We start from the raw sequence: 23,115 nt of genomic DNA on the forward strand, positions 1-23,115 counted from the left end.
AGGAGCACAGGCAAACTCCTCCAAACGCAGCCTCTGCCTGATTTTCACTTGGGGCTGATTCACTCCTGATGGGCTGATTTTATATAAAAAGCTTTCAAGTTGTACATGTTTGTGAGGAATTTGCTGAAAAAGAAGAATGGTATAAAAATGCAGCAATAAATTGAAGAGATTTTGTGGAATAGCTTGAGGAAGCAAAGAAGTGGAATTAATGGCTTGCTCAGCACAGTCGGTCAATCTTGATGAAGGACACAGGTGATGCAGCCCCATGAGCGAAGCGGATTTTTATGCTTCTCATTCCAGTCTCTGTGCTGCCAGGCATCGCTGTTGGAGCAATACTTCAGTCCCTAGGCTTCAAAACCCCCAGTGCTCGCAAAGCACCAGCCAGTTAGTGCTTTTGTCAGAGATGGGATCTTGGCGGGCACAAACAAGCGGCACGTTGCCTTGTTGGTTTAGCTATGTGAACAACTGAGGGTGGTCCTAGAGACGTGGGTCTGCTGCTTCTAAACCTGAAGACTTGCAAAGCCTGGTGGAAGCAGCCCAGGGACTGCCCTGGTTTTGGGCACGGGCTCAGGGCAGGGCCAGGAGCAGCTCTGCTGGCTGCTGATGTTCCGGGTGCCTGCAGTACGGAGGCACAAGGACAGGGGATAAAACAGTACTTGAATAAGTTGTTTCTTCAGCCCCCAAAGCGACAAGCTACAGTTCTCAACGTCTCGATCTTTTGTCTTGTTTGTCTGGGATGTGTGTGTGTGTGCACGTGTGTGTTGTACAGCAACAGCTACAAAGAGCGGTGCAATGTGTGCAGCTTCTGCAGGGAGCCAGTGGGATCGTGTTGGATATGGTTAAAAGTACAACACTGGGCTTCTGTAGAACATCAGCTGTAATTTATATTTGGCTCGAGGCTTGAAAGAGAAACGTCCTGGCTTCAGCTTTCCAGCCTTTCTGCAACGTTACCTTATGTTTGAACTGTGAAACTTGTTTTTCAAAAGGGCGTTTGTTTCTGGTGTGCAGCTGAGAACACAGAAGTCCTAACAGGGCACCAGGAGGCCGACATCTTCAGGAACAACAAATAAACCAATGCATCGTTTTTCAGTGCAAGTTTCTGAGTTCCTGTAACTTGTCTCACGTGGATTTAACTCAAGAAATCTCAGCTAAAATTTGTGCCTTGCTTATGTTTTCTCTCCCTTTCTTTTGTTTCTCCTAGTTCCTCTGCTTGAAGAACATCCGAACCTTCCTAAAAGTGTGCCATGACAAATTCGGGTTAAGAAACAGCGATCTGTTTGATCCCTTTGACCTCTTTGATGTTCGGGATTTTGGAAAGGTAAGAGGGGAAGCGACGGTCCTGGTTCTGGTGTTGTGGGCTCCGGGCTGTTCTCTGGCCTTGTGCTGTAGCTCAAATATGAAGGTTTTGTGTTTTTCTAAGCAACTTCTGCACCCTTAACCCATGCATTGGGCACCTCTTCCCCTCTGCTTATGGTAGCGTGCCTATCCAGAGGTTGATTGTGCTGTGTATTTAATTAGTGAAGGGAGAGAAAGCTTGAAGACCTGATGTTTTAGATTGCAGAGCCTCCATGGTCAGTCTCTCGAGTACGTGGGAAGTGTCTGATTTGGGGGAATTATCCTTATATGCGTGTTCAGAGGAGCTGCTGGGAGAGGCTTTAGCCAAGCGTCCGGGGTCAGGACTTGAGGTCCTATGCCCAGCTGTAGAGCTGGGGGAGCTGCACCATCTCCTGCCTCATCCCTGCCCTGCACACACCAGTTTGGCACTGAACACTGCCTCCCCAGCAGCACGTTTCCCTGGTGTTACAAGCTGTTACGAGCCTGGACCCAGCTCTGTACCAGCACTGTGGCAAGGGCCCCTTGTCCACAAACGCTTCTGGTTTTGCCCAGGTGTGGGTGCAAACCTTGCACTGTCCTCCCCCAGCTGCTGCCACGGCTGTGAGCAAAACATCTTTACCAGAATCGTTGTTGGGTTCATAATGGGGCCGCTGAGTTTCCCTGGTGGTCAGAAAGTTTCAGGCCAAGGCCAGATTAGTCCCCTGAAATGCTTCTGAAAAATGCATGTGGAGGTTTCTCCTGCCAGCAGCTCCGGGATGCTGGCAGTGTTTGTGCTGCGTGTCACCTAGACGAGAGGAGCGAGCGAAGACGTTTTTGTTTTGCTGTAATTGATGGGTGGCACCGCGCACTCAACGAGACCCAGCTGCAGGGGAGGAAAATCCTACACGATTTTGACAAGAGGCTGTCATCCTGATATCCTCGCTTTTGACGTGCGCAGCATCAGGGCTGCGCTGTTACTCTGATGGATACTGGGCTCAGGGAGGCTATTACGCAGGACAATCGCTATGTTCTTCGGTGGAAGCAGTGTTAAAAGATTTATTAAAGCTCTCTATTGTTTTACCTGCTTTTGAGCTACCAGGCACGAGCTGCTTGAAGGCATCTTCTCTTCTGATTATCCAACGAGTCGAGTTTCACTGCTGATGGGGATATATTATTTGATATTTATTGCCTAATTTATTTCTGGACCATTATCTGGAATGTGCAATTGCAGGGGCTTGTTTTATGAGTTTTTTTTTTTTTTTTGATTTATGAAATACAAGAAGGCTTTTGTTGTTCTGGGAATATGAATGCACAGAGGGAACCTTTTGGGCTGGGGAAAGAACCGCTGCTAATTAAAACGCTGCGTTATCGTCACGTTCTCTCTTGCTTTGTGCTGTTTTCAAATTGCCACAGGAGCCTGGTGCTAAACACTTCTGGAACATGTCAGCCAAGCGTGGTTTGGTTTCCTTTGTGTTCTGGTTAGGGAGCAGCCATTCCCGACTCCTCCTGTTTACTTTTTGGAGGTCATTCAGAGCTGCGCAGGCCTTTGGGCTCTGACTTGGGAAGGAGGCGATTTGCAGTTTGCTCTTAACCCGTGGCAGCTGGGTGTTTTAAGAGATTTGGGGAGGAAACTTATCACAAACTTCTGAGAAATCCTGGTATGCTTTATTGCCCGGGTCTTGCTTATTTTCATGCGCATTGCCGTCTTCAAGGAGCCTTACACGGTTTGTGAGGCACGGATTCTGTACACGAAAACCTCGCTGATCTCTTCCTGATGTGCTTTTTATGAATTTGGTGGGGATATCAGCTGTTCAGCTCTGCACCGCCCTAAATCCCTCTGGAAGGCTTTCAAAACGTTCCCATTGTCTCTGCCACCTTTCGTTCCCCCTTTATCCTCAGATCTGTTTTCAACAGTGGCAAAGCAAATAAACAGGGAAAAATCTGCTGCTGACCTGAGCGCCTTTCCGTTTGAGTCACAGTCCTGCAGCCCTGAGAGCGAAAGGAGCCTTTTAATTCATGCTCCAACTGGCCAAACGCAGACTTCACACACAAAAAATGCTTCCTGAAGCTGTTCATTATTTAGATCAATAGCACTTTTTGGCTACCAGACACTTACGCCGTGTCAGAGGCTTTCTGAGCAGCACGCAGCCATAGCTGACCATTTAATTACACAGGAACCTCGGTGGAGTGGTGCTGGGTGGTTCCTTTCTGGGCACTATTAAAGCAGTTATTTCTCTCCTCCAAACCAGCGAGGCAGTTAGACAGCAATTACCAACAGCACTTGGGTTTGCTGAAGTGTAATTACCAGGCAGAAAGGCAGCGGATCGCGTTTGTGTGGTGCCAGCCTGTACGTAACGGGACCTGACCTGACCAAAGGAAGATGCTGCTGCTTTTTAGAGGAGGAAGAAAAATCAGATCTGCCTTGCCTTGACCGGCAGTTACCCTGAAAATCAGGGTTTTCCACAGGTCTTGTTGGTTTCCCAAGGCAGGATGTGAGCAGAGAAGAGCTGCGTTAGGCTCCACGGAGCCCCTCTGAGACAGCCAGCGGGGTTGGGACATCGATTTTCATCCCTGGTTTTGCTGTTTCCTTGAGGTTTAAGCTCAGGAAGTTGCTGCTTTCCTGCTGTCATTGGGATAACAGCTAGAGAAACGGGATCGTGGTCCACGCAGGCTGCTCTGGCCCCAGTCCCTGTGGAGCTAACAGACCCATCCCTGCCTTCGTGGGATGTTGGGTAATTGGCAAGGCCAGGCTTTTGCCAAGCAGATGCGTCACGGTTCTTGTAATCTGGGTTGCAGTGTTTCCCAGTTACCCCAGGGAGCTAAAAGGCCAGTTTAAATTGCTCACGGCCAGTTTTTTTCCCAATGTCCAGTTGTTTAGCAATCCCTCCGTGACAAGGGACAGGCTGCGTTTCATGACAGAGGGTGCCAAAAGCGCCCTGAGAAGCTGATCAGCTACATTTCTAGCTGGGCTCCTTTTAGACACCTTAAAACACTGTCTTCTACAAGTTGGATCTCTACTTCTTTATGGTTTGTTTAAATCTTTTTCCTTTACAGTGGCTCAAAAGCCACTTCAGGACTAGGGACATGAAATGAGGGCCTGGTCTCGCAGGAGTGGGCGCTGCAGGGGTGCTGTGCCCAGCTTTTGCTACTACAGCCTGGCTCCTGACAGAGAAAGAAAATTAAATAAAAATGCAGTGCTCACGTACGTCGTGGTGTTGTGCAGCGCTTCATGCACATTTAATAGCAGTGGTGATATAAAATGCAACTCTTATTGGACTTGCTAATTTATTAGCACTGACTGTAACGAGATAAAATGCACATAAATATGGATTAAACTCTTTATCACTCTATTAGTCAGCACGATAGTAGCAAGGTTCATTAAAGGGAGTTACTCATTTTCAATAACTTGCTGTAATGTACGTTTTTTTGGAGAAATATAGTTCAAATATTCATAAACCCGCGGAGCGTGCCATTTATTAGCCTCCTACTCCTCTCTGCTCTCCTGATGTGTGTTTAATTGTCCTGACTTTTTCTTTTGAAGTTCCTGGACTGCCAGAAAAAAAGGTTTTTTTTTCAAGACACGGGTCTTACGCCTTACTGCCCCCGGCAGCCCTGTTTTCAGAGCCTGCAAAATGTTTGAAGCTCCCTGCTGTTGGGATAAGGTGCTGGGTGAGCAGCGAGGGGACTCGGCCCCAAGCCTCCCAAATGCCCTGCTGCCACTCAGGGAAACAAGATTTCTGCTTGACTTGAGTGTGGAGAGCATTGTCAGGATTATTTAAGGGATTTTTGAGACATTTCTGCTGAGGGCTGTTGGTGTTTTGTGCTGCTCAGACTCTTTGCTGAGAGTTCCCCTCCCTCCATCACCTCCAACTTCAGCACACGCTAATACCCCCGCGGCAGTATTTTACAGGGGGGCTTTAAAACTGGGCATGCACTTTTAACGTAGCCTGAGCACATAATGGGGGGTGGAAAGGGGGAGATTTATGTGAAATAATGTAGGTAGTTGAAAACTGCAAGGCTCTCAGATAAACCGCTGTGTTTCGGTGCCATAACAAACAACACGAGCTCAACGCCTGCCCTCCTGCAGCTATCCCGCTGCCGGTGGGAGCAGCTCTCCTTTTCCCATTCTGGATTTTTTTTTTATTACTTTATTTTTTATTTCTGCCTTCTCGTAGCCAAGAACAAACTGAAAGTCGTGCTTTCTGCTGCATGGAGCGTTAGGGAGCAGAGCTGGGGGTGGCTGAGCTGGGTGCCCCATCCCCTGCTGCCGCTGGCCGTGCTGCCCGCGCCTCCCGTCCTGGTTATTTGCAAATCCCTCAGGGGAAAGGGCAGCAGCACAGCCCTGCCCTTGTTGTGGCCCTCTGTGCCAGTTATTCGGCTGCTACGTGGTGGCTGGAGTGTGTCAAGAAAAGGGATCCTATCGGAGGCGAAACTGCTTCTAATTGCCTTATAACTCACAAGATGCGTGTGCAGCGGGTGGGGAGGGAAGTGAGGAGCCTTCTCCAGAAGAAGGGCGTGTGTATTTTTTTTAATTCCCAAGGGAGTAGTAGAATAAACTGCCTTGCAAAAAAGATGTGTGTGTGTGTGTGTGATTGCATGCAAGAAACCAGGAACTTAACTCCTTGCCAGCCTGGTGCTTACAGTGACATTGTCCCAAAGAAGCAGGAGCCGCAGCTGCCCCTCCAGCCCCTGCCCTCCTTCGTGTGCCTGTGCTGAGCAGCCAAGCTCTGTTTAGCTCCAACAGGACAACATTTTGTTTTAATTACATTTGATTTCTCTATTTTGAAGCTGTTGTGCTTTTCAGAAGTGACCAAAGAGGCTTTACCAACAAGCTAAAAATTCACGTATGGCGTGGATGCTGCTGATGGGTTTTTGCCCAGCCCCTTGGGTGCTGCAGGTCCTTGCTGCAGGGACAAGCAGCCCTGGCAGAAGCAGGGCAGCCTGCGGCAGCCCTCAGCCCGCCTGCGATCACTGATTAAATCCCTGGCTGCTTTCAGGAGCTGCGGGTGGCATTTGGCCCTGCCGTGCAGGCTGGCACGCTGTTCAGCTGGGGTTACGTTGGCTGACATTTGGCCACCCAAGTTCCAAGTAGCTGGAATCGCACTGGATATCACCATGAACTCTACAAATAGCAAAAGCAGACTGGAAGAGGATAGCTTGGTTTTCTTCCCCCATCCCTTTTTTTTTTTTTTTTGGCAAGCTTATGGGGTCGGGTGTTGCTTTTCCTGCAGTCAGGGCACCCAAATTCGGGGCCAGCCATGCCCAGGGCGATGCTGTCGGGGGGCACCCGGCTGCAGGATGCAGCGAGGGGGTGGTGGCAGGCTGGGTTAGCAGGTGCGGAGCGTCCTGCAGATGTTTTCAGCCAGAACGCTAAAAGCAAGCACAGGAAACCCTGACGTTGAACTTCTCTAAAGCACGGGGCAAATGAATTGCAGATTTCTGTGGCTAGCCAAGCGTGCAGCAGGCGGTGCTTTCTGCTGTACCGTGCACCGGCCTGTTACGGCACGGTGTTTGCTGTAGGAGATGTGGGGGGTGTTGCCACGCACCATGTATGTTTGTAGGGTTCCAGTCCTGAAAATTTACCCCTAGTCTACTGTTTGCCCTGAGATAACTAGTGGTTTAAAAATCTCCTAGCTGCCTGCTGCAGTTTGCACCTCAAGGACCACGCTGGTTTACTCTGTGGTCTTCAGGGTCCAGTGACAGCACCGGGGCCTCAAATCACGCACATGCAGCGAGCTGCTGGTAAAAGCAGTTGGTCTCTCACTGCACCCTAAAGCAAACCCCTGGTGTGAAACACCTGGGTGTCACCAGCCCGGGAAGCTGGGCACTGAACTGTGCCTGCACTGTCCCCTCCTGTCCCTGGCTGGGCTGGAGGAGAGGCTGCTTAAAAAGCAGAGCTTTAAGCTGCGAGGTGCCTGGTTATCTCTGCTTTCTCCTTCTCCTTTCTCCTTTTCCTCCCTCTCCTGCTTCCAAACCAGCACTGTTTATAGATGCACAGCTCCTCCGTGGAACTGAAAGAGCCAGAAATGTTCGTTCTGGGAAGCTTTGGAAGCTTTGCTTTTTTTCTTTTTTTTTTTTCCTCCCCTCTTGGCTGCTTTCCCCAGTATTTTTCCAAGGGGTCACATTAAGGGGTATTATGTTTCAGATCAAACAAGCACGGGCAGGATCTTTCCTAACTCCCATAGCCTGCATGGGAGGATTGTGCTGTTGGGCCTCAAACTACAGCCGAAGTGTTGTAATGTGCAGGGGGCCGGAGGTATCGATCAGGACGTGGGTAAACACGTGTCCTTACCGTGTACAAAACTGATCTTCCTGCGCTTCTGTGATTTGGCTGAGTTCTTCTTGTCCTCATATTAGAAAAGATTGGGGGATGGGGATATTTGTTTCTTTGAAAAACCTGAGAGCAGTAAAACATTCACCCGTCTGTGCCCTCAAAAAGGGATGGGGTGCAGTTTGTCTCTTTTCTGTGACCCTGCAGCTTTTGTCTGTTGTTTGAAAAATGCCTGGCTGCTTTAGAACCCCACAAGACTTTTTTTTTTTTTTTTTTATTATTATTATTACATCACTGGCCATTTGTGACTTAACGATTTGGCCGTGGTCATCACAACTGAAAGGTGTCAACAGGCAGAGTCAGTCCTTCAGCGCTCCATTAGTGCATCTGGCATCACTTGAGCTCAACCGTTCAGCGTGCTTGTGCTTTGGGAAAGGAAGGAAATACATCCCGTGTAATGTCATTTAAAGCAGTCTCGGAATAAAAGGAGGGTTTTATTCTGTAACGAGCCAGGGATCTTCTGTTTCTTCATTAAAATCTTCCCCAGATTTCCTAGCCTCTGAGTTTCAGCGTCTGATAATGAAACTGTCTCAAGGCCAAATGCTTCGGTTATGAAGAATAATTAACATTTCTTGAAACAGATTAACGTGTGGGTGTAGCCATGTTTTAGCAGAACGTGCAAAAAGCGAAACTCTCAGCCTGAAAGCACTGCCATGACCGAACTTCACAAACCCCCGTGCTCAGGGTAATTCTGCTCGGCATCTTCCCTGTGAAACAGATTAAAGAAAAAGGGGAGGACAAAAAGCTTCTGCAGCAAACCGATTCCTCCTGGGGCAAAGGAGGGCGGGTACAAGTTAGCATATCAAAGCATCGTGCCCCAAAACAGGCACCCTGATGCTGGGATGGAGCCGGGGTGCCTGGTGCCCATTCCCCGGCTCATCCTGGCAGAAGGGGCCAGGGCTGGGGCGCACAGGGAGGGGGGGACCTGATTTGGCCAGGTCAGCCTCCTCCTGCATCCACACTTGGCATTCGGACAGTCACATATCGAAGCAAAACGTTAATGTTTCACGGCAAATAAACATTGCTCAAAGTGGGGGCAGAAAAATCCTGTGTTGAAACCTCGGCTCCTCAGCAGGGCATGGTTTCGGTGAGGTTTGCTATTAACACCCAGGTCTCCTGCCATCTCCTGATTCAAGAGGCTTCATTTTCTTGAGGCTGACTTAGGGGGTGCTGCTGCTGGCATGGAGCAGCTCCATGCACGGGGGCTGCCCTCGTGCCACAGCTTGCTGGCGATGAGGTTTCTCCTTTCCATCCCCGCCTTGTTCGAGAGAATTTAAAAAAAAAAAAAAGAAAAAAAAAAAAGAAAAAAAAAGGCATCTCAGACTGTTTTGTTCCACTCTTTCAAAATGGGCTGCTTGTTTGTTCTTGGAGCGCTTCCAGACTTTTTTTTTCCCCTTTTCCTTCAGAAATGAGTTATTTCTTCAAAACTGCCTTCAAATCCTGTACTTTCAGGATTCCTCCGGGTGATCCCCCTGCCCTCTCTGGCTGGGTGTGTGGAGCTGGGGGGGCTGGAGAGCTTGGTGATGGGTGTCCCAGACCTGTAGGGGCTGCACTGGGCGCATCAGGGCACTGACACGGCATCAGGTGGCTTGGATCTACAGTGCTGGCAGGGAAGAATTCCCTTTGAATGGGTTTTAAATAGTTTCCCTGAGCATCGCAGGTGAAGCCAGGATCACGGAGACATGTGAAAGCCACCTGCGTGGGCTGTGTGACATTTCAAACTATTATTTTCCTGCTGTGTGTCTCCTGGGGACAAGTGCCTCTGCATTTCCCAGCCCTCCCCGACTTTGCCAGGCTTTGAGCTAGGCGAGGAAGAGGAGGGGAGGCACGGTGCCTGCCACCAGTGTCGATGTGCAGTTTTTTTGCTGTACCTGCAGCCGGACAGCAGTGCTTGCCAGCCCCCGATGCTTTGCAGATCGAGTTAATGAGCCTCAGATGGCGATGCCGCAGCTCGCTCATTTATACTCTCAGTCTTAATGGCGTGTGTGTAAGTGAGGCATTCTCCTCTTCAACATCATTTTCTTCCTACTAATTACATATTAAAGCATAATCACGGTAGCAAGAAAGCAGCCTTAATGCACCCTGGGTAAAGCTAACGACGTGGGCACGCTCTGTTTAGGGGCGTTTGTCAAAGTTCCCTATCCCAAGCCTGTTGTTAGTAACTTCAGGAATTTCTGAGCCAGCACGGACTTGGTAAATGTTTGCAGTCATTCCTCCTAATGAATAAGGCTTGTGTGGGAGAGGCTGATTGAGCTGCGGTGGAGCTTTTCCCCTGGCTAACAGATGGTGGGGATTTCACAGCCTGTTACTGAAGTTTTGAAAAAGGTGGTTCAGGGGAAGGAGCTAAATGCAAATGGGCTGGGAGTAAGGCAGATCGGAGCCAGCAGGGTGTATGTTCTTCTGGGACTTTGGGAGTGGTGCTTCCCTCCCTAATCCTAGGGCAAGGCTTCATCTTGGTGCCTCACTGCTGATGCCAGCTGCTGGTGTCCAGCAGCTTCTCTTCGGCCTCTGCTGGGTGGCAGAGCTCGTCTCCATCTCCTGTGTTTGCCACCTTCGGGATCTCCCCGACTTCAGGCAGCTCTGGAGAACGTGTCTAGCTTAAAAGGAGCCACAAAGGGGCTCAGCAGTGAGGAGAACTCGTATAATATCTGGGTTCTGAGTTGGTGCAGATGTGGCCCAAGAAGCAGCAGTTTTGCCCAGGCCCTGCAGAGTGGTAGCAGGGGGGCAGCGATGGAGACCCAGCAGCTGTGGGCCCCGGCCTGGTGCAGTACCCAGCCTTTAAGAGCATCTTGTTGAAGACAGGTAAATTACTCATATGGGCAGGGAGACAGTCACACAGATATTTGCATTGTATGGTCCTTGAGGATGCAATGAATGTCCCACAGAGAATAATGAATATCGTGCAGATAAAGGTGTGCTCTTGTCTCACTTTGTGCATCTAACTTAAAATACACCTCTAGAGAGACCAGACTTAAAAGAGGTGTTTTGACAAAGAAAACAGGGTTGTCTTAAGGGGAAAAAAATGAGAAAAGCCCTCTCCCAGTAAGCAGACCCCTTGGTGCTGGTGCTACTGGTGTGCAGAGGTGGGGATCCCAGGAGGCTCCTGAGCATAAGTGTGACACTGGGGGTGTTCCTCTGGCTCTTCAGCCTCCTCTGGGTGCATGCAAAGACAAAGTCAGCAAAGACAGTGCTGGAGCACTTATGTGCAAGAAGTTCTTGGAGACACAGGGTGCGAGGCAGAGGACTTGGGTCCCAAAGCGTGCCTGAGTCTGGTGGGTGCAGCTCTGCAGCGGGGAAGAGAAACCCGGCCTTTACAGCGGACTGCAAAGATTATTGGAAAAACTGAATATATTTCTCTCATGCTGAAATGGTGCTGTAGTCTGTGTACGTGGTGATTTATCAAAAGGAGCTCTGTGCTCTCAGCAGAGCTGAGATCACAGCTTGTTGCAGATGGGAACTGAACTGCCCGGGTCCCACTTCCCTGTGAGTCTGAATGACCATTGTAGAGTGGCGGTGTGTCCTGAACACCACACAGTAATCCTGCTGGAAAGCAGCCTTTTCAGATGCTAGACTTGCGCAGTAAATTAAAACAAACAAACAAAACTTCTGGCTTCTGGAACTAACGTGGCCAAGTTGGCTGCGAGGGCTCTGTGTATGGGCGCATGATGTGGGACCCTGGGGAGCAGCAGCAAATGGAGCCCACCAGATCCTCAGATGTTAGAGGCAGATCCACCAGCATGTGGGTTTGTTTGGGTTTGTTTCATTTTTCAGTTGGGATGGTTGATCCCAGTGTGGGAGATGCTTTAAGTTCCCATCCAGCATTTCCAGCTAACACAACCACTCTTCTGATTTTGGAGACCTTATGTAACAGCTTCTCCGAGGGAATCTAATTTTGAGAGCAAACCATCACTGGGGTTAGATGTTTCTGATGTCTTAGGTCATGCACAAAGATTTATCAGTCACCAGGCGATCCTGTGGTAGGACCTTGAACTGAATGTGTCGGGAAAAGCCATTGCCCGTGGTGGTGTTTTCGAGGTAAAGAAGAAAGCTGGGTCAGGAACAGCAGCCCACGTTTGATCTAAGTACAAAACTTGCTTTAAAAAACATGCAGGCGTAGAAAAAGCTGCAGTTGGGAAGTAGATAAACGGCTGGCTTAACTCCAGCCCGCGGGGAGCCATGTGAAGGGCCCTTGCCCAGGGGCCTCGCTTCGCTCTGTTTGCTCAGCCCGCTTCCTCCACCGGCCAAACCCCAGTGTGTGCTGCCTCCCGCCCGCCCCCTTGCCTTTTTTCATAACATTGTTCTAATTACTGGAGTGTGAAGAATTGACTCTTAAAATGCCTCCTGGCAAATTCCATTTGCGCATTGATGAAGTGGCCCCGTGCTGCAGCCTCGCCGTTAGCGCTGGCTGCTCAGCGCCTGCTGGGCTCGGGCCCTCTCCGACCTTCCCGGGCAAACCAGGACACGCAGGCCATCGCCTTCACTGGGGAGAACTGGGAGGACTGGGGGGGGGGATGATGAGGGGTTAATACTTGTGTTGAAGCTCCTCTTGGGGTGTTTTCCCAGCCCTGCTTCTCCTCCAGCAGGCTGGCTGCAAAATGTCACTTTTGGGGATGGCTTTTTGGCCGTGCACACACCCCTGCCTCGGTGTGGTAGTGCAAGGGTTTACTGGGTAAACTGGGACACCCGGAGAGAGGCCAGAGCCTTGCCAGGGTGGCTACGGGTGGGTGGCGCCGGGCCCAGAAGCTCAGCTGGTGACACAGGGGTGTGGGGCTGAGGTTTTTGGGGAGGTCGAGCTCTGAACCCTGGGTGGAGTGGGGATGTTTGTGGGTGGCACTTTGGCCGTGTCCTCTGCTTTAACTGTCCCTTGAGGTAGGGGCTTGCTGGCTCTGTCTGGACCTCCTGTGCCCTGGCTTGGTGTAGGGGTGTGCAGCAGGCTCTTAACCCCATTATTTCTAGAGGGTTTTTGTTTTTTAAGCGAGCAGGGAGCGCTTGAATAATGCTTTGGGCTTTTTTCTGCAGTTTTGAGGGGCTAAAAACTTAAAAATAAAACTGAAAGCTCAGTTAGCAAGTAATTGCGAGGTTCCTGGGACTGAGGCTTTATGGAGAATGCCGAGGAGGTGGTTCTTTCTGTAATGTTAGGGAGCGGGCAGCCTTGGACCATGTCCTGATTCCTGAGCGCTTGCGGTGGGTCCGTGCAGCAGACTGGGGCTGTAAAATTACGGGTTGCTTCTGTCTGGGTTTCCCTCGCCCCTGTGTTTGCAGCATGGAGCTGGGCCAGCAGGTCCTGGGGAGGAGAGGAGGGATGGGTTGGAGACATTCTTCTCCCTGGGGCCCCCATGGAAAAGATCTGCAGCTGGGCTGCCCCGAGCAGGGTGCTGGCCTCAAGCACTCATGTCTTTGGCTGCCATAAAATCTTTATTGTTAGCATCTTCACAAAACTGGCCAGGAGTTCTCCATGCAGGGTAGGCTACAGGCTGGAGAAGCATTTGTCTGGACCCTAACTGGCTTTGTCTGAGGAGCTAAACTGGTGGGGAACCCAAGCTCATCCCAGCAGCTCTGCCCCTCTGGCAGCCCCCGCACATCCCTGCGTGGGACCTGCTGGAGGTGTGGTGGCAGCCAGGTCCCCACGGTCCTCTGAAAGGACCTGCTTGGGTGCTGTGGGCAGCCTCTCCAAGCAGCTATAGCCGTTTTCTGGCACATAAAGTGGTGTAATTGTCCCTCGCCGGAGCATTGGCACACCTCCTGACTGCTCGTAATGTGCCTCGACTTGGCCGACGGCTGGCGGAGGAGCAGTTATCCTTCAGAGGAGCAACAGAGCCTGAACCTCCACCGCATTATTGTGCTGGTCAGCTTTAACCCTGATTGGGAAGGATTAGAAACACGAGAGGGAAGGCTGAGGAAACCTGCCCTGCTCTAAGCTAAGGAGGAAACACCTGGGGACGCAGCAGGGTCAGTCGGTGGCCAGGGATGCTTGGGTTGGGTGTGCTGCCACCACGGCAAAGGCCTCCAAAATTCAGGGGAAGGGCAGTGCTGGAAGCCCTGGAGGTGGTGCTGAGGGCTGCAGGTGGTACTGATGGAGAAGGTGAAGGCTCTTGTGGCTGCACCAAGGCTGTCGGGGGGCGTGCAGTGGAAGCATCCTCCCGCTGCTGCTGGCACCTGGTGCTGCACGAGGACTCCTGGAGCCGTGTAAAACGGCCGGAGCACATCTCATGTCAGGCCCTTCGCTCCTCCCAGACACTTCTCCAGCTCTGCCTCGCCACAAAGAGGTTTGTAAAGAGGCAGCGATCGATTAAAACAAGCGGTAGTGAGTTCCTGGTAGTGCGAGCTGTCTGAAGGACGAGCAGATCTTTAGACTTTTGTGGTTTTGCTCATTTCTATTCCAAGCTGCATTAAATCCCCCCCCCCTTTTTTTTTTTAACCTTGTTTTCTTCTGAAACATAAACAAGCAAATGCCACAACAAGGGCACACTTAAGGAAACATGAAGCACGGCTATAAATATGAGTGACCCTGCTAAAAGAAAGGGCAGGTAGGAGACGTTACCCGGCAGTGCTCATTAGGGGAACCGGTGTAATTCAGCTCTCTGGATTACCTGCGTGTTCAGCAAAGCTGGTCGGAGGACTGGCAGAGAGAGATAACAGATACAAGATACGTATATGGATCTTTTTTCCCCTGTATGTTTGTATTCTGGGCAGTGGAGCAGATGAAATGGAAGAAGGATGTTGATACCCATGATTATCCATGGTGCACTTGGTCTTTTTGGAAATAAATAAATAAATTAATTAATTAATTCTTGCCTTAGGGAGAAAGGGAAAAGAAGGATCTGGCCGGCAGCTCTTTGCAGAGCCCCTGGCAGCCTTGCTGTTTGGAGAAGGCAGGGCTGCAGCCGGGCTGTTTGCTTTCCTGCTCCATGCTATGCACCCAGGTATTTGCAAAGTGCTCGAGGGATTTTCATGCCACGGGGCTCGGAGCCTGAGCTGCAACGTGGAGGACAGGTGCTGGGGCTCGGTGTGCTGGTCTGTGCCTCGTGTCCAGCTCTGGACGGGTGGCTTCTGCTGCACCTCCGTGGGTGCTGAGCATTGAGATGGGATGTGGTGGACGTGGGGGCAGTGCACAGGAGCAGGGCACAGCCGTGCAGCTCTGCCCTGATGAAGGAGTCAGAAATCTGGCAGAGAGGTTGAAATGGGAGCCACCTCGGAGATGGGGCACTGAAATTACTTTTCCCCCACCCCAGGCGCACGGTTTGCCTCCATAGCATGCCGTGACAAGAGGCAAAACTTCTAAGAGTTGGGCATCTGTGTGAAAAAGGAAACTGCCCACAGTTCAGAAGGCAGGAATGGTTTGGAGAGGAGCTCACGTTCCCATGGCACGTTGGAGGCAGCGGTGCCTCTCGTGGCTCTGACACCTCAGGGACCTGTTGTCAGCCACCTCTTGGGCAGCATCTGGGGGAGGTGAGCCCCCAGCTGTGTGTGGATGCATTGCCACCATCCCCAGCCTGTTCCTACCCATTTTTGTCTCTGCTCCCACCCATTTCCATGCCCGAAGCTCTCCAGATATCCACACCAGTGTGGAAGTGCATCCGGTTGATACCAGGAAGAAACGGCACTGCAATAAAACCACGCTAATGGGGATTTATTGTGGAGATTAACTGAACCCTGCTTATCAGTTTGCTTTTCCTGCCATGAAATTCAGTTCCGTGAACTGAACAGAATTGCTCTACAGGTCTGCACCATCTGGGGGAGGTAGAATAATTGTAATAAACCCAGTTAAAGTCTCCCTTGTATTTGGGAGGGACGGTGATAATTCCCCTGCTCCCAAGACTTCTTTTGCGTTGTTAATACCTGGGTTTCAAGTTTCCTTTTTTTCCTTTCCTTGCTCATGGCTGTGATACTGCAAAGCTCTGTTCTCAAAGAGCTTTGGCAAGTGCATACCACGTGAAGTCAACAGGGGCTGCACTTCAAAGTGAAGCGTGTGAATAAATATTATCCTGACTCGAGGCTACTATTTACTCTTTTTCTTCGGAAACAAAACAAATTCATACATGCCTTTTTGAGGCCTGGGATTAATAGTTTTCTGTTTACCGCCGTGGCAGCGCCAGCACTTCAGTGTTTGCTCTGCTCTGCTCAGATGATGGCTGTGCCAGTGCTGCGGGATTTGTTCTCCGGATGTGTCTGTCCCTGTGCCTCAGGTGGATGGAAAATACCAATAAATTTGGGTCTGAACAGTCCCATCTTTGTGAGGTTTGGCTTTCCAAAGGTGCTGAGCGCTCTGTCCTCTGAAAATCAGGGTCTCCAGCTCACCAAGTCTTCAGGTGGTTTGCAGCAGCCCGGGGTGCTGCTGTGGCATCGCCACCCCCAATGCTTCTTGCTGCCTGCTTCAGTTCTCACCCTCTGCTCCAAGGGGGGAAAACCACCTCACATAGGAAAAAACAAAATAAAATTATGCCATCAAATGTTTTATGTATGAGGAGGCACAGGCTGTCAATAATCCTCTATGTTTTTTAATGCGAACTCTCCCTGTGTTTCTGCTGGTGGCTGATGACACCAATTAATTTTATTGTTTGGAAATAATCTTCTGCGGCGTGCGCTTTGCACAGCCCTAGCCTTATGCTTTCTAATGATTTCTCTATTAATTTCACCGCTGCCAATAAGCCGAAGATGCCTTTCAAGTGGAAAGGGAAACATGACCTAATACCACGGATAAAATATTAGCAAGAGCAAATTAAATCTCGGTTAGTCGTGTTAGGACCCCGGCTGCTACAGGCAGAAGAGGTGCTGGAGCGTAGCAGCGAGCTGCGAGGCTCCTGGAAAGAGGATTTTGGTTTATGTGCCTCTGGAGCTGGCAGGGATGTGGTGCCTGAAGTTTGACTTCTTGCTCCAGAGTGCTATTCCCTGGTCAAGACAAGTTGGCCCTGATGGGTTTCTACTGGCTTTACAGCTATCCAAAAAGTCTTTTGGGCACCGTTGGGGGCTCTCTGTGAAGGACACGTGGAGGGGTGCAAGCAGTGCTGCCTGTGCACCATCCTTTCTGTGCTGAGCATGGATCTGGGGTGAAAATGATGATAAAGTCCCTTGAAGCTGTCTTCCTTCCACCTCTGGCAGATGCTGTAGTCACAGCATGGCTCTCAATGTGTGTGTGGTGTTAGGCACAGTCTGGGTGCCTGGGCTGGCTCCGTCCATTTCTTTCTGCGAGGGGAAAAGGGTTCCTGTAATGCACGGAAGTGTAATCATGTCGGCATTGTTTAAGGGAAGCCACAAAGGGAAAAAATCAATGCAGGTTGTCACCAAAATATTGACATGATGATCTCTATCGATACACAAAAACACAAACATACAAACATTGATTTGTTTTAATGTTGTACTTGCCGGGAGTGCTGTGAAGTGATGTTGCTCCTGCACTGAAATATGTGGCAGGAGAGTCGGTAAGCGAGGATGTGGGCTGCTGGGTGGTGCAGCTGGTGTGCCCCTGGAGATGGAGGGGTTGTTTATTGGGAACACTGGGGGAACTGGGAGCACTGGGGCTGTGTGCGCTGCCCCTGCCGGCGGCAGTTTTGTAGATTTGTGGGAGCAGATCACAGGGCAGGCTTTGGGCAAGGCTGTGAAAGATGTGGACGCTTTGGCCAGAGTCATTCCCTGATATTATATTTTGAATGGTAACCTGTGAGGCATTTCAGTAATTTCAGTTCTCCTTGTTTTTAATGGCAAAAGCATACATAAACCCCAAGTTCTCCCAAAACTGAATCTCGCAATGGTGTGGGCCAAGAAATTTATAATATAATGAGCTATATATACTAAAAAAATCATCAGAAGCAGTGATTGCAGACACGTCTGTGGCACTGCTATCCATGTGTTAGTGTCCCTGCCTTGTCTGGGTTACAGAAGATGCTTCGAGGCACATGCTGCCCACTGGAGCAGGCAGGAGCACAGAGCAGTGCCCGGGCTGCTTAATGCCCGTGGGTGCAGCCGGGAGCTGCTTTTGGATGCTCAGTGGTCTTTGAGTTGGTGTTAAAATGCTTGCAGCTGGATCAGAGTCTGAGCGTGAGGCTTCTGCTGGCCTCAGATTCCTTTGCACTGGGCTCGGGATTGCGGAGTGAAGTCGAGCCCTCCCGTGGGGTAAGGAGCAGCACGGCTCCAGCTCTGACTTCACTCTTCTCCAATAAAAACGAATAAATAAATAAAAAACCCTTCGTGATTAGGGATAAATAATGCTGTAGTACTCTGGTGGCATTTCCCCCTGGATGCTTTTTTCTCGTCCTTTATCTCATCGAGCCTAATCTTCCGATATTATAAGAAGTGACGAGTAACTTAGCTATTGGCCTTTTTAAATATGTATGAACTTCTTAGGGGAAGCCAGAGAAATGAGGAGCGACTGAGACAGATAACAGATGCACGATGGTCTCACAGCCGTGTCATTTGACATGCTGTTTTTTTTTTCTGCTGTCCTAAGTCATTATTCAGAGGCAAAGCATAATGTATCTGTGCTTTTCATGTACAGATTATTATTATTTAAAAAAAAAAAAATGATGGTATCTGGGACACAGCTGCGATTCTGTCGCAGAAAGCTGATGCTGCAGTTCTGCTCGTCCTGCCTGTGGCTTGCTGGGCTCTTGCTGCCGGCAGACAAAGATGTTTCTGCCTCTCATCGGAGTCGGTCTGGGAGGGGACTCTGTAAAATGGGCTCTGTGGGGCAGGATGCTGACCACATCACGGTGGTTTTCCTGATGGACCTGCGAACTGGTGCTTGTGGAGGTCAGGTTTGGCTCCTGAGAGGCAAAGGGGTCTGTCCCATCTCCAGATGGTGATGATCCCTGGCAGTGCCGCTGCCACCCGTCTATGCAGTGACTGGGTTTTATAGGACTGGCTTTTAGGCACATGCTTGGTTTGCTTTTGTTCTCCAGGTTTTCATGCTCTCGGCTCTAGGACCCACAGTGGTGGTCGGCCCTCACCCGAGAGGGAACTGATGCAGCTCCGAGGGGCTGCCATCGCTGCCTGTGCTCCACAAATCTCCCAGAAAAGACTTGGTGGGAGAAACGATGCCGTTTAAAGAAAATTACTGCATTGCCTATCAACTGAAAACAAAAGTCTTTTGTCTTGTCAATCATTAGGAGGCTTTATCTTGTCACTCACAAGGAAAACGTCTCCTTTTCACTTCTCCCAGACTTTGCTGAGACCCAGCTTCTCCTTCGTTCAAACAAACAAGAACTGGGGCCAGAAGCTGACTTTCTTTTTTTGGGTTTGTTTTTAAAGGAACCAAAAAAAATATTGGAATATCTTATCAGTATTTGGACTTGAATGACAGAAGTAACACAAGCTGGTGCGTGTTCTCCTGTCCTGTAGCCAAGCCTACAAGAGGCTTGTCTAATTCTTGCTGTGGAGCTGGGACCTGCGGCTCTTCTCCAGCAGCTCTGGAGCACCCCATGGTGCCCCGTGTCCCACACTGTGCTGCTGTCACTGCAGGGAAGGTCCCCTCTGTGTGTGCTCTTTGCTGACCTGGGCTGTGCTCCCTCAGCCTCACAAAAATTGGGGATGCTCTGTAGCCACTGCCCGGCTGGGCAGGTATGAGCTCTGGTGGCTTTTTCCTGTAAACATCTCTCTCCTGGGGCACCGTGCGGTGTCAGGAACTGGTATCATTGTTCTCAAGAGCCGCACGTTTCCCTTTGCAGCCAGCTAAATATACGGAGCTGCTAAATTTACGCAGCTGCCATATGGAGTTCCCATTTCGCTCTTGGCCCTTCGTGCAGCACGACACCCAAACGCGGCTCTTGCTGCGTGCCAGCGTTTTGGTGCTGCACTGAGGTTATGTGACATCAGTGCCTTTGGTTGATAGGTTGTCCTTTGCCAAGCCAAGGTGAAATATTTAGCCCATACAGACGTCTGCTCGTAGCAGGGAAGCGTGAATCATGCCTGGTCAGTCTTGGGTTGCACGCCTTTTTCTTTTTCCACTGCTCGGTGTCGTTTCCTCTGCTCTGCCCCGTGATGCTGCAGCCGCTCCTCGTGGCAGCGTGTTTCCTGCAGCAGCTGAGCGTGGGCTGCCCTGTCCCCAGGGGATGTGGTAGGAGATAACGGAGCTCCTGGCTTGGGGGATGCTCCTGGTCCTTGGGGAAAGCCCCGCGTGCCGGCGCTGCTCCGCGTCCTGAGACGATGCTCTTTCTCTGCTCCATTTGCTTTCGCTGCCCGATGGCTGCTCCCCTGGGAATCGTCGCTCTCCAGGGTGTTTTACATCAGCCGTGTGTGTTTTGCCACTCTTCTGTTATTAAAAAAAGTTATTTTCAGAGCGTGGAGGCTGGAGCAGCCTGGGCTGGCTCCTGGCTGTGCCACGTCTCAGGACCAGGGACCAGCGCTGGCGACAACGTGCCACCTGCACTGCAGCCCAGCTGGTTCCCAGAAAGTCTCCTAAACTCCACCAGTTCTTTCTTCAATTCAGCTGAGGCTGGGAGAACCATAGGGGGTGCATGAACCCCCTCCCAGAGCCCCCTCCCAGCCTCTCCTTCGAAGCTGCCTCATCCCAGCCTGCGTGCGAGCGGCCTGTCTGCGCCGTGACAAGGACAAATGAGACCTGGCGTCCTCCTTCATTTCTCTGAACGCAGAGAATCTATCTTACCCAGACTTTTCTTAAGAGAAGATGAATACGAGCTGCTCCATTTTCTTTGTGTCAGTCTTTTTTTTTTTTTTTTTTTTGTTTCTTTTTCTTTCAGAGCCGTAACAAAAGCTGTAGTGCGCTGTGGCCAGTAACGAGCTTGGCTCCTATTTTCCGAGTATCTCACCTCTGGAGGTGTGTGTGCGTGCCAGAGGCTCCAGGGCTGCTTACAGGAGAACGGCCTCAGGGTCAAATTTGCATTCCTGCTAAATAAATTCAAACTGCTTTCATATGCTAAGAGATTTTACTTGTCAGAGCATCGCTCTGCATGGGATGGGGGGGGATATTTTGAGTACAAAGCTCTCCATCCACAGCAGGGCCCTGGGGGCGTGCAGGGGCTTCTTGCTCCTGCTTGGGCTTTGCAAGGGGAAGAAGAAACCCCCGAGGGCCAGAGCGATGGAAGGGGCTGTTCCTCACCCTCCAGAGAAGCCCCTCCTGCAGCAGCCGGGTGATGTTTGACACCCTGCAGTGTGCTTCTGTGAGCTTCTGGGGTGGGAGGCTGTGCGCGCATCTCACCTGGTGCCGCTTTCATCGGTAATTGCACTGCCTCCTTGGTTTATTTGAATAACACATCCCCGTCTTCTTTGAGCACAGCGATGTCTAGCAGTTACCGAGCGGCTGATCGCTGTCAGCGCAAGCCTTTAGTCTTGGCTTGTACTCTTTTGTAATAATAATTAATTACCTCTCATCTTTCAAGTATCCTAAGGCTTTTTATGAGTGGCTGATCGTACAGGGAGCGTGCTGTCCGTGCCTGAAGAGGGATGGGCTGCTCCTGCTCGGTGCTGTCGGTGCTCCCAAGCCGCAGGAGATGCTTTGAGGAACTCCCTCAGGTTTTAGGAACAAAGGCTCTCGTTTCTCCCCAGGGAGCTGAGCCGTCATCCTAAGGAGACCAGCTGGCACCTGAAGCATCTCGCTTGGAGACAGCCAGCTTTGTTTCAGACCTGGTGAAAACACGGGAGGTTGCACCTAAGGAGTGTGTGGTTGTCCTGGATTATTTTCAAGCTTTTCAAAGGCCTCCTGTCTTTCTCGGTACCAGAATTGGGACCTTTTTGCACCCATCCAGCCCCTCCCCATGTCACAGGTGCCTGGGTCCCCCCACCCCGCTCCGAGCCCTTTGCCAGCAGCGCTGCCACTGACCGCTGCAGCCAAACTTAATGTGATGTCTTTTGGAGGTTTTTGTTTGCTCTGAAAGCATTTCTCACCTGTCCTTCTTGTTTAATGCGAGCTGGCAGAGGGTATCGGCCCTGTCTGAGCTGCTTCTCGAGCGTTTGCTGAAGTGTTGCCCGTGCATCGCCTCCCCCGGCAGCTTCACACCTTCCTGCTGAGGTGGAGGGGTGCCAGAAGTCAGCCGAAGGGCAGGGAGCCCCTCGGAAAGGCGAGGTGATGCTCCTGGCACTGCTGTACGAGCACCCCAACTTCAGGGAGCATTGCAAGCTTGAGTCCTTGGATGGGTTTGCTCCTGTTGGTGTGGAGGATGCGGCGTGAAGAAATGATTTAGCCAAAGCCTAACCACTCCCCTGCGCTTCACCCAGTGCTTTTTCTGGTTAATTTACTGGGAAAAGTACACTTCTTCATGTCCCTTACCCCACTGCTTGTTTGTAAGGAGGTAAACGTGGATTTGATGTCCTGCTGTGGAACCTCCGAGCCTGGTTTTTCTCCAGCTGGGTGAGCAGGCACCGTTGGGTGGTGGAAGACTTACAAGCCTGGAGGCAGGGCATCACACCCCTGGTGAAGGAGATCTCCAGGCTAGGACTCAGGCAGCTGCAATAATACAGGTCTTTCAGGGCGGAAAATGAAAACAAAAATGGAGGAAACGCTTATCCTTCAGGAAATTACAGCTTGCAATTTGATAATTGACCCCATGATGGGCTTGTGAGTGATGGCTGCATTAGGAGGTCCGGGTGGCTCTTCGCAGCTGCCTTTCCTTTCCATTTTCAACCCCGTGCTAGCACCAGGCTGGCGTTAGTCCCCTCCTCCTGCTGTCCAAGAGGATCGTTGCCTTAAATCACTCGGAGGCTCATTACCCACGGTAGGAAGCCGTGGTGCTCGGCTCATCCTCCTCCAACAAGGGATCCCCTCCCAGGGAGCAGCCCCTAATGAGGAGAGGACCATGCATCCCCCGCGATGTCTAGAGGAGGAACATAAAATAAAATGAAATAAGTAGAGGCAGAAAATCAGCTCCTTGCTCGCATTCTTGGTCTCCTCTACCTTGTCACTTGGGTTTCGGTAATCATTTTAATCTGCAGTTGGGATTGCCTGACAGCATAAGGATTTTTTCAATGACTGTCATTTTCTTTGTTACTTTCAGGCTGGTTGTTTCAAAACTCATTACCCCTGGCATTTATTTACTAGGGCTGGAAGCAGCTTGCACCGTGGGCGCAAAATGGAAATTGATTTACAGGGATGGTGCGTGATCTAGAAAACGTCGATTTTTTTTCCCCTCTTGAGTCCATAAATTAGTTTTGATTCCAATGAGGTTTTATACGACACTTATAAATCAGTTCCAAAGGAACCGTGCGAGCATGGAAATTGAAGCCGTCGAGCGGCAGGTGGGTGCTGAGGCGTTGCTGCTGCAGCTTCATCGCGGCGCTCCTCTCCTGCATGAGGATGCGCCGGGGTTTGCGGGGAGAGGCTTCTGGCTGGAGAGCAGAACCAGCCTCTGGAATACGGCTGTGTGCTCCCAGCTCCGCTTAAAACATGAAATAGGTCAAAGCTTTTAGGGAGGTAAGGGTCCAGGTTCTCTGAAATGGCTTGTGATGGAAGGGAACAGCCCCCACGCTGAGGGGTTGTTGAGAATATCGATGCCTCAGCGCTCCAAGCTACAGAGCTCTGCGAG

At 50.7% G+C, this 23,115-nt stretch overlaps 1 protein-coding gene across 2 annotated transcripts in view; it reads left to right on the top strand.

Moving 5' to 3' along the window:
* VAV2 (vav guanine nucleotide exchange factor 2) overlaps nt 1–23,115 on the top strand; it is a 122,476-nt gene that overhangs the window by 28,687 nt on the left and 70,674 nt on the right. For both annotated transcript variants that reach the window (XM_027471053.3, XM_027471055.3), the window contains exon 2: nt 1,202–1,318. In XM_027471053.3, coding sequence (XP_027326854.1) covers nt 1,202–1,318 — 117 coding nt within the window. The remainder of the gene's footprint in view (nt 1–1,201; nt 1,319–23,115) is intronic.

Source organism: Anas platyrhynchos, chromosome 18, assembly GCF_047663525.1.
Source record: "Anas platyrhynchos isolate ZD024472 breed Pekin duck chromosome 18, IASCAAS_PekinDuck_T2T, whole genome shotgun sequence".
Taxonomy (NCBI): Eukaryota; Metazoa; Chordata; class Aves; order Anseriformes; family Anatidae; genus Anas; species Anas platyrhynchos.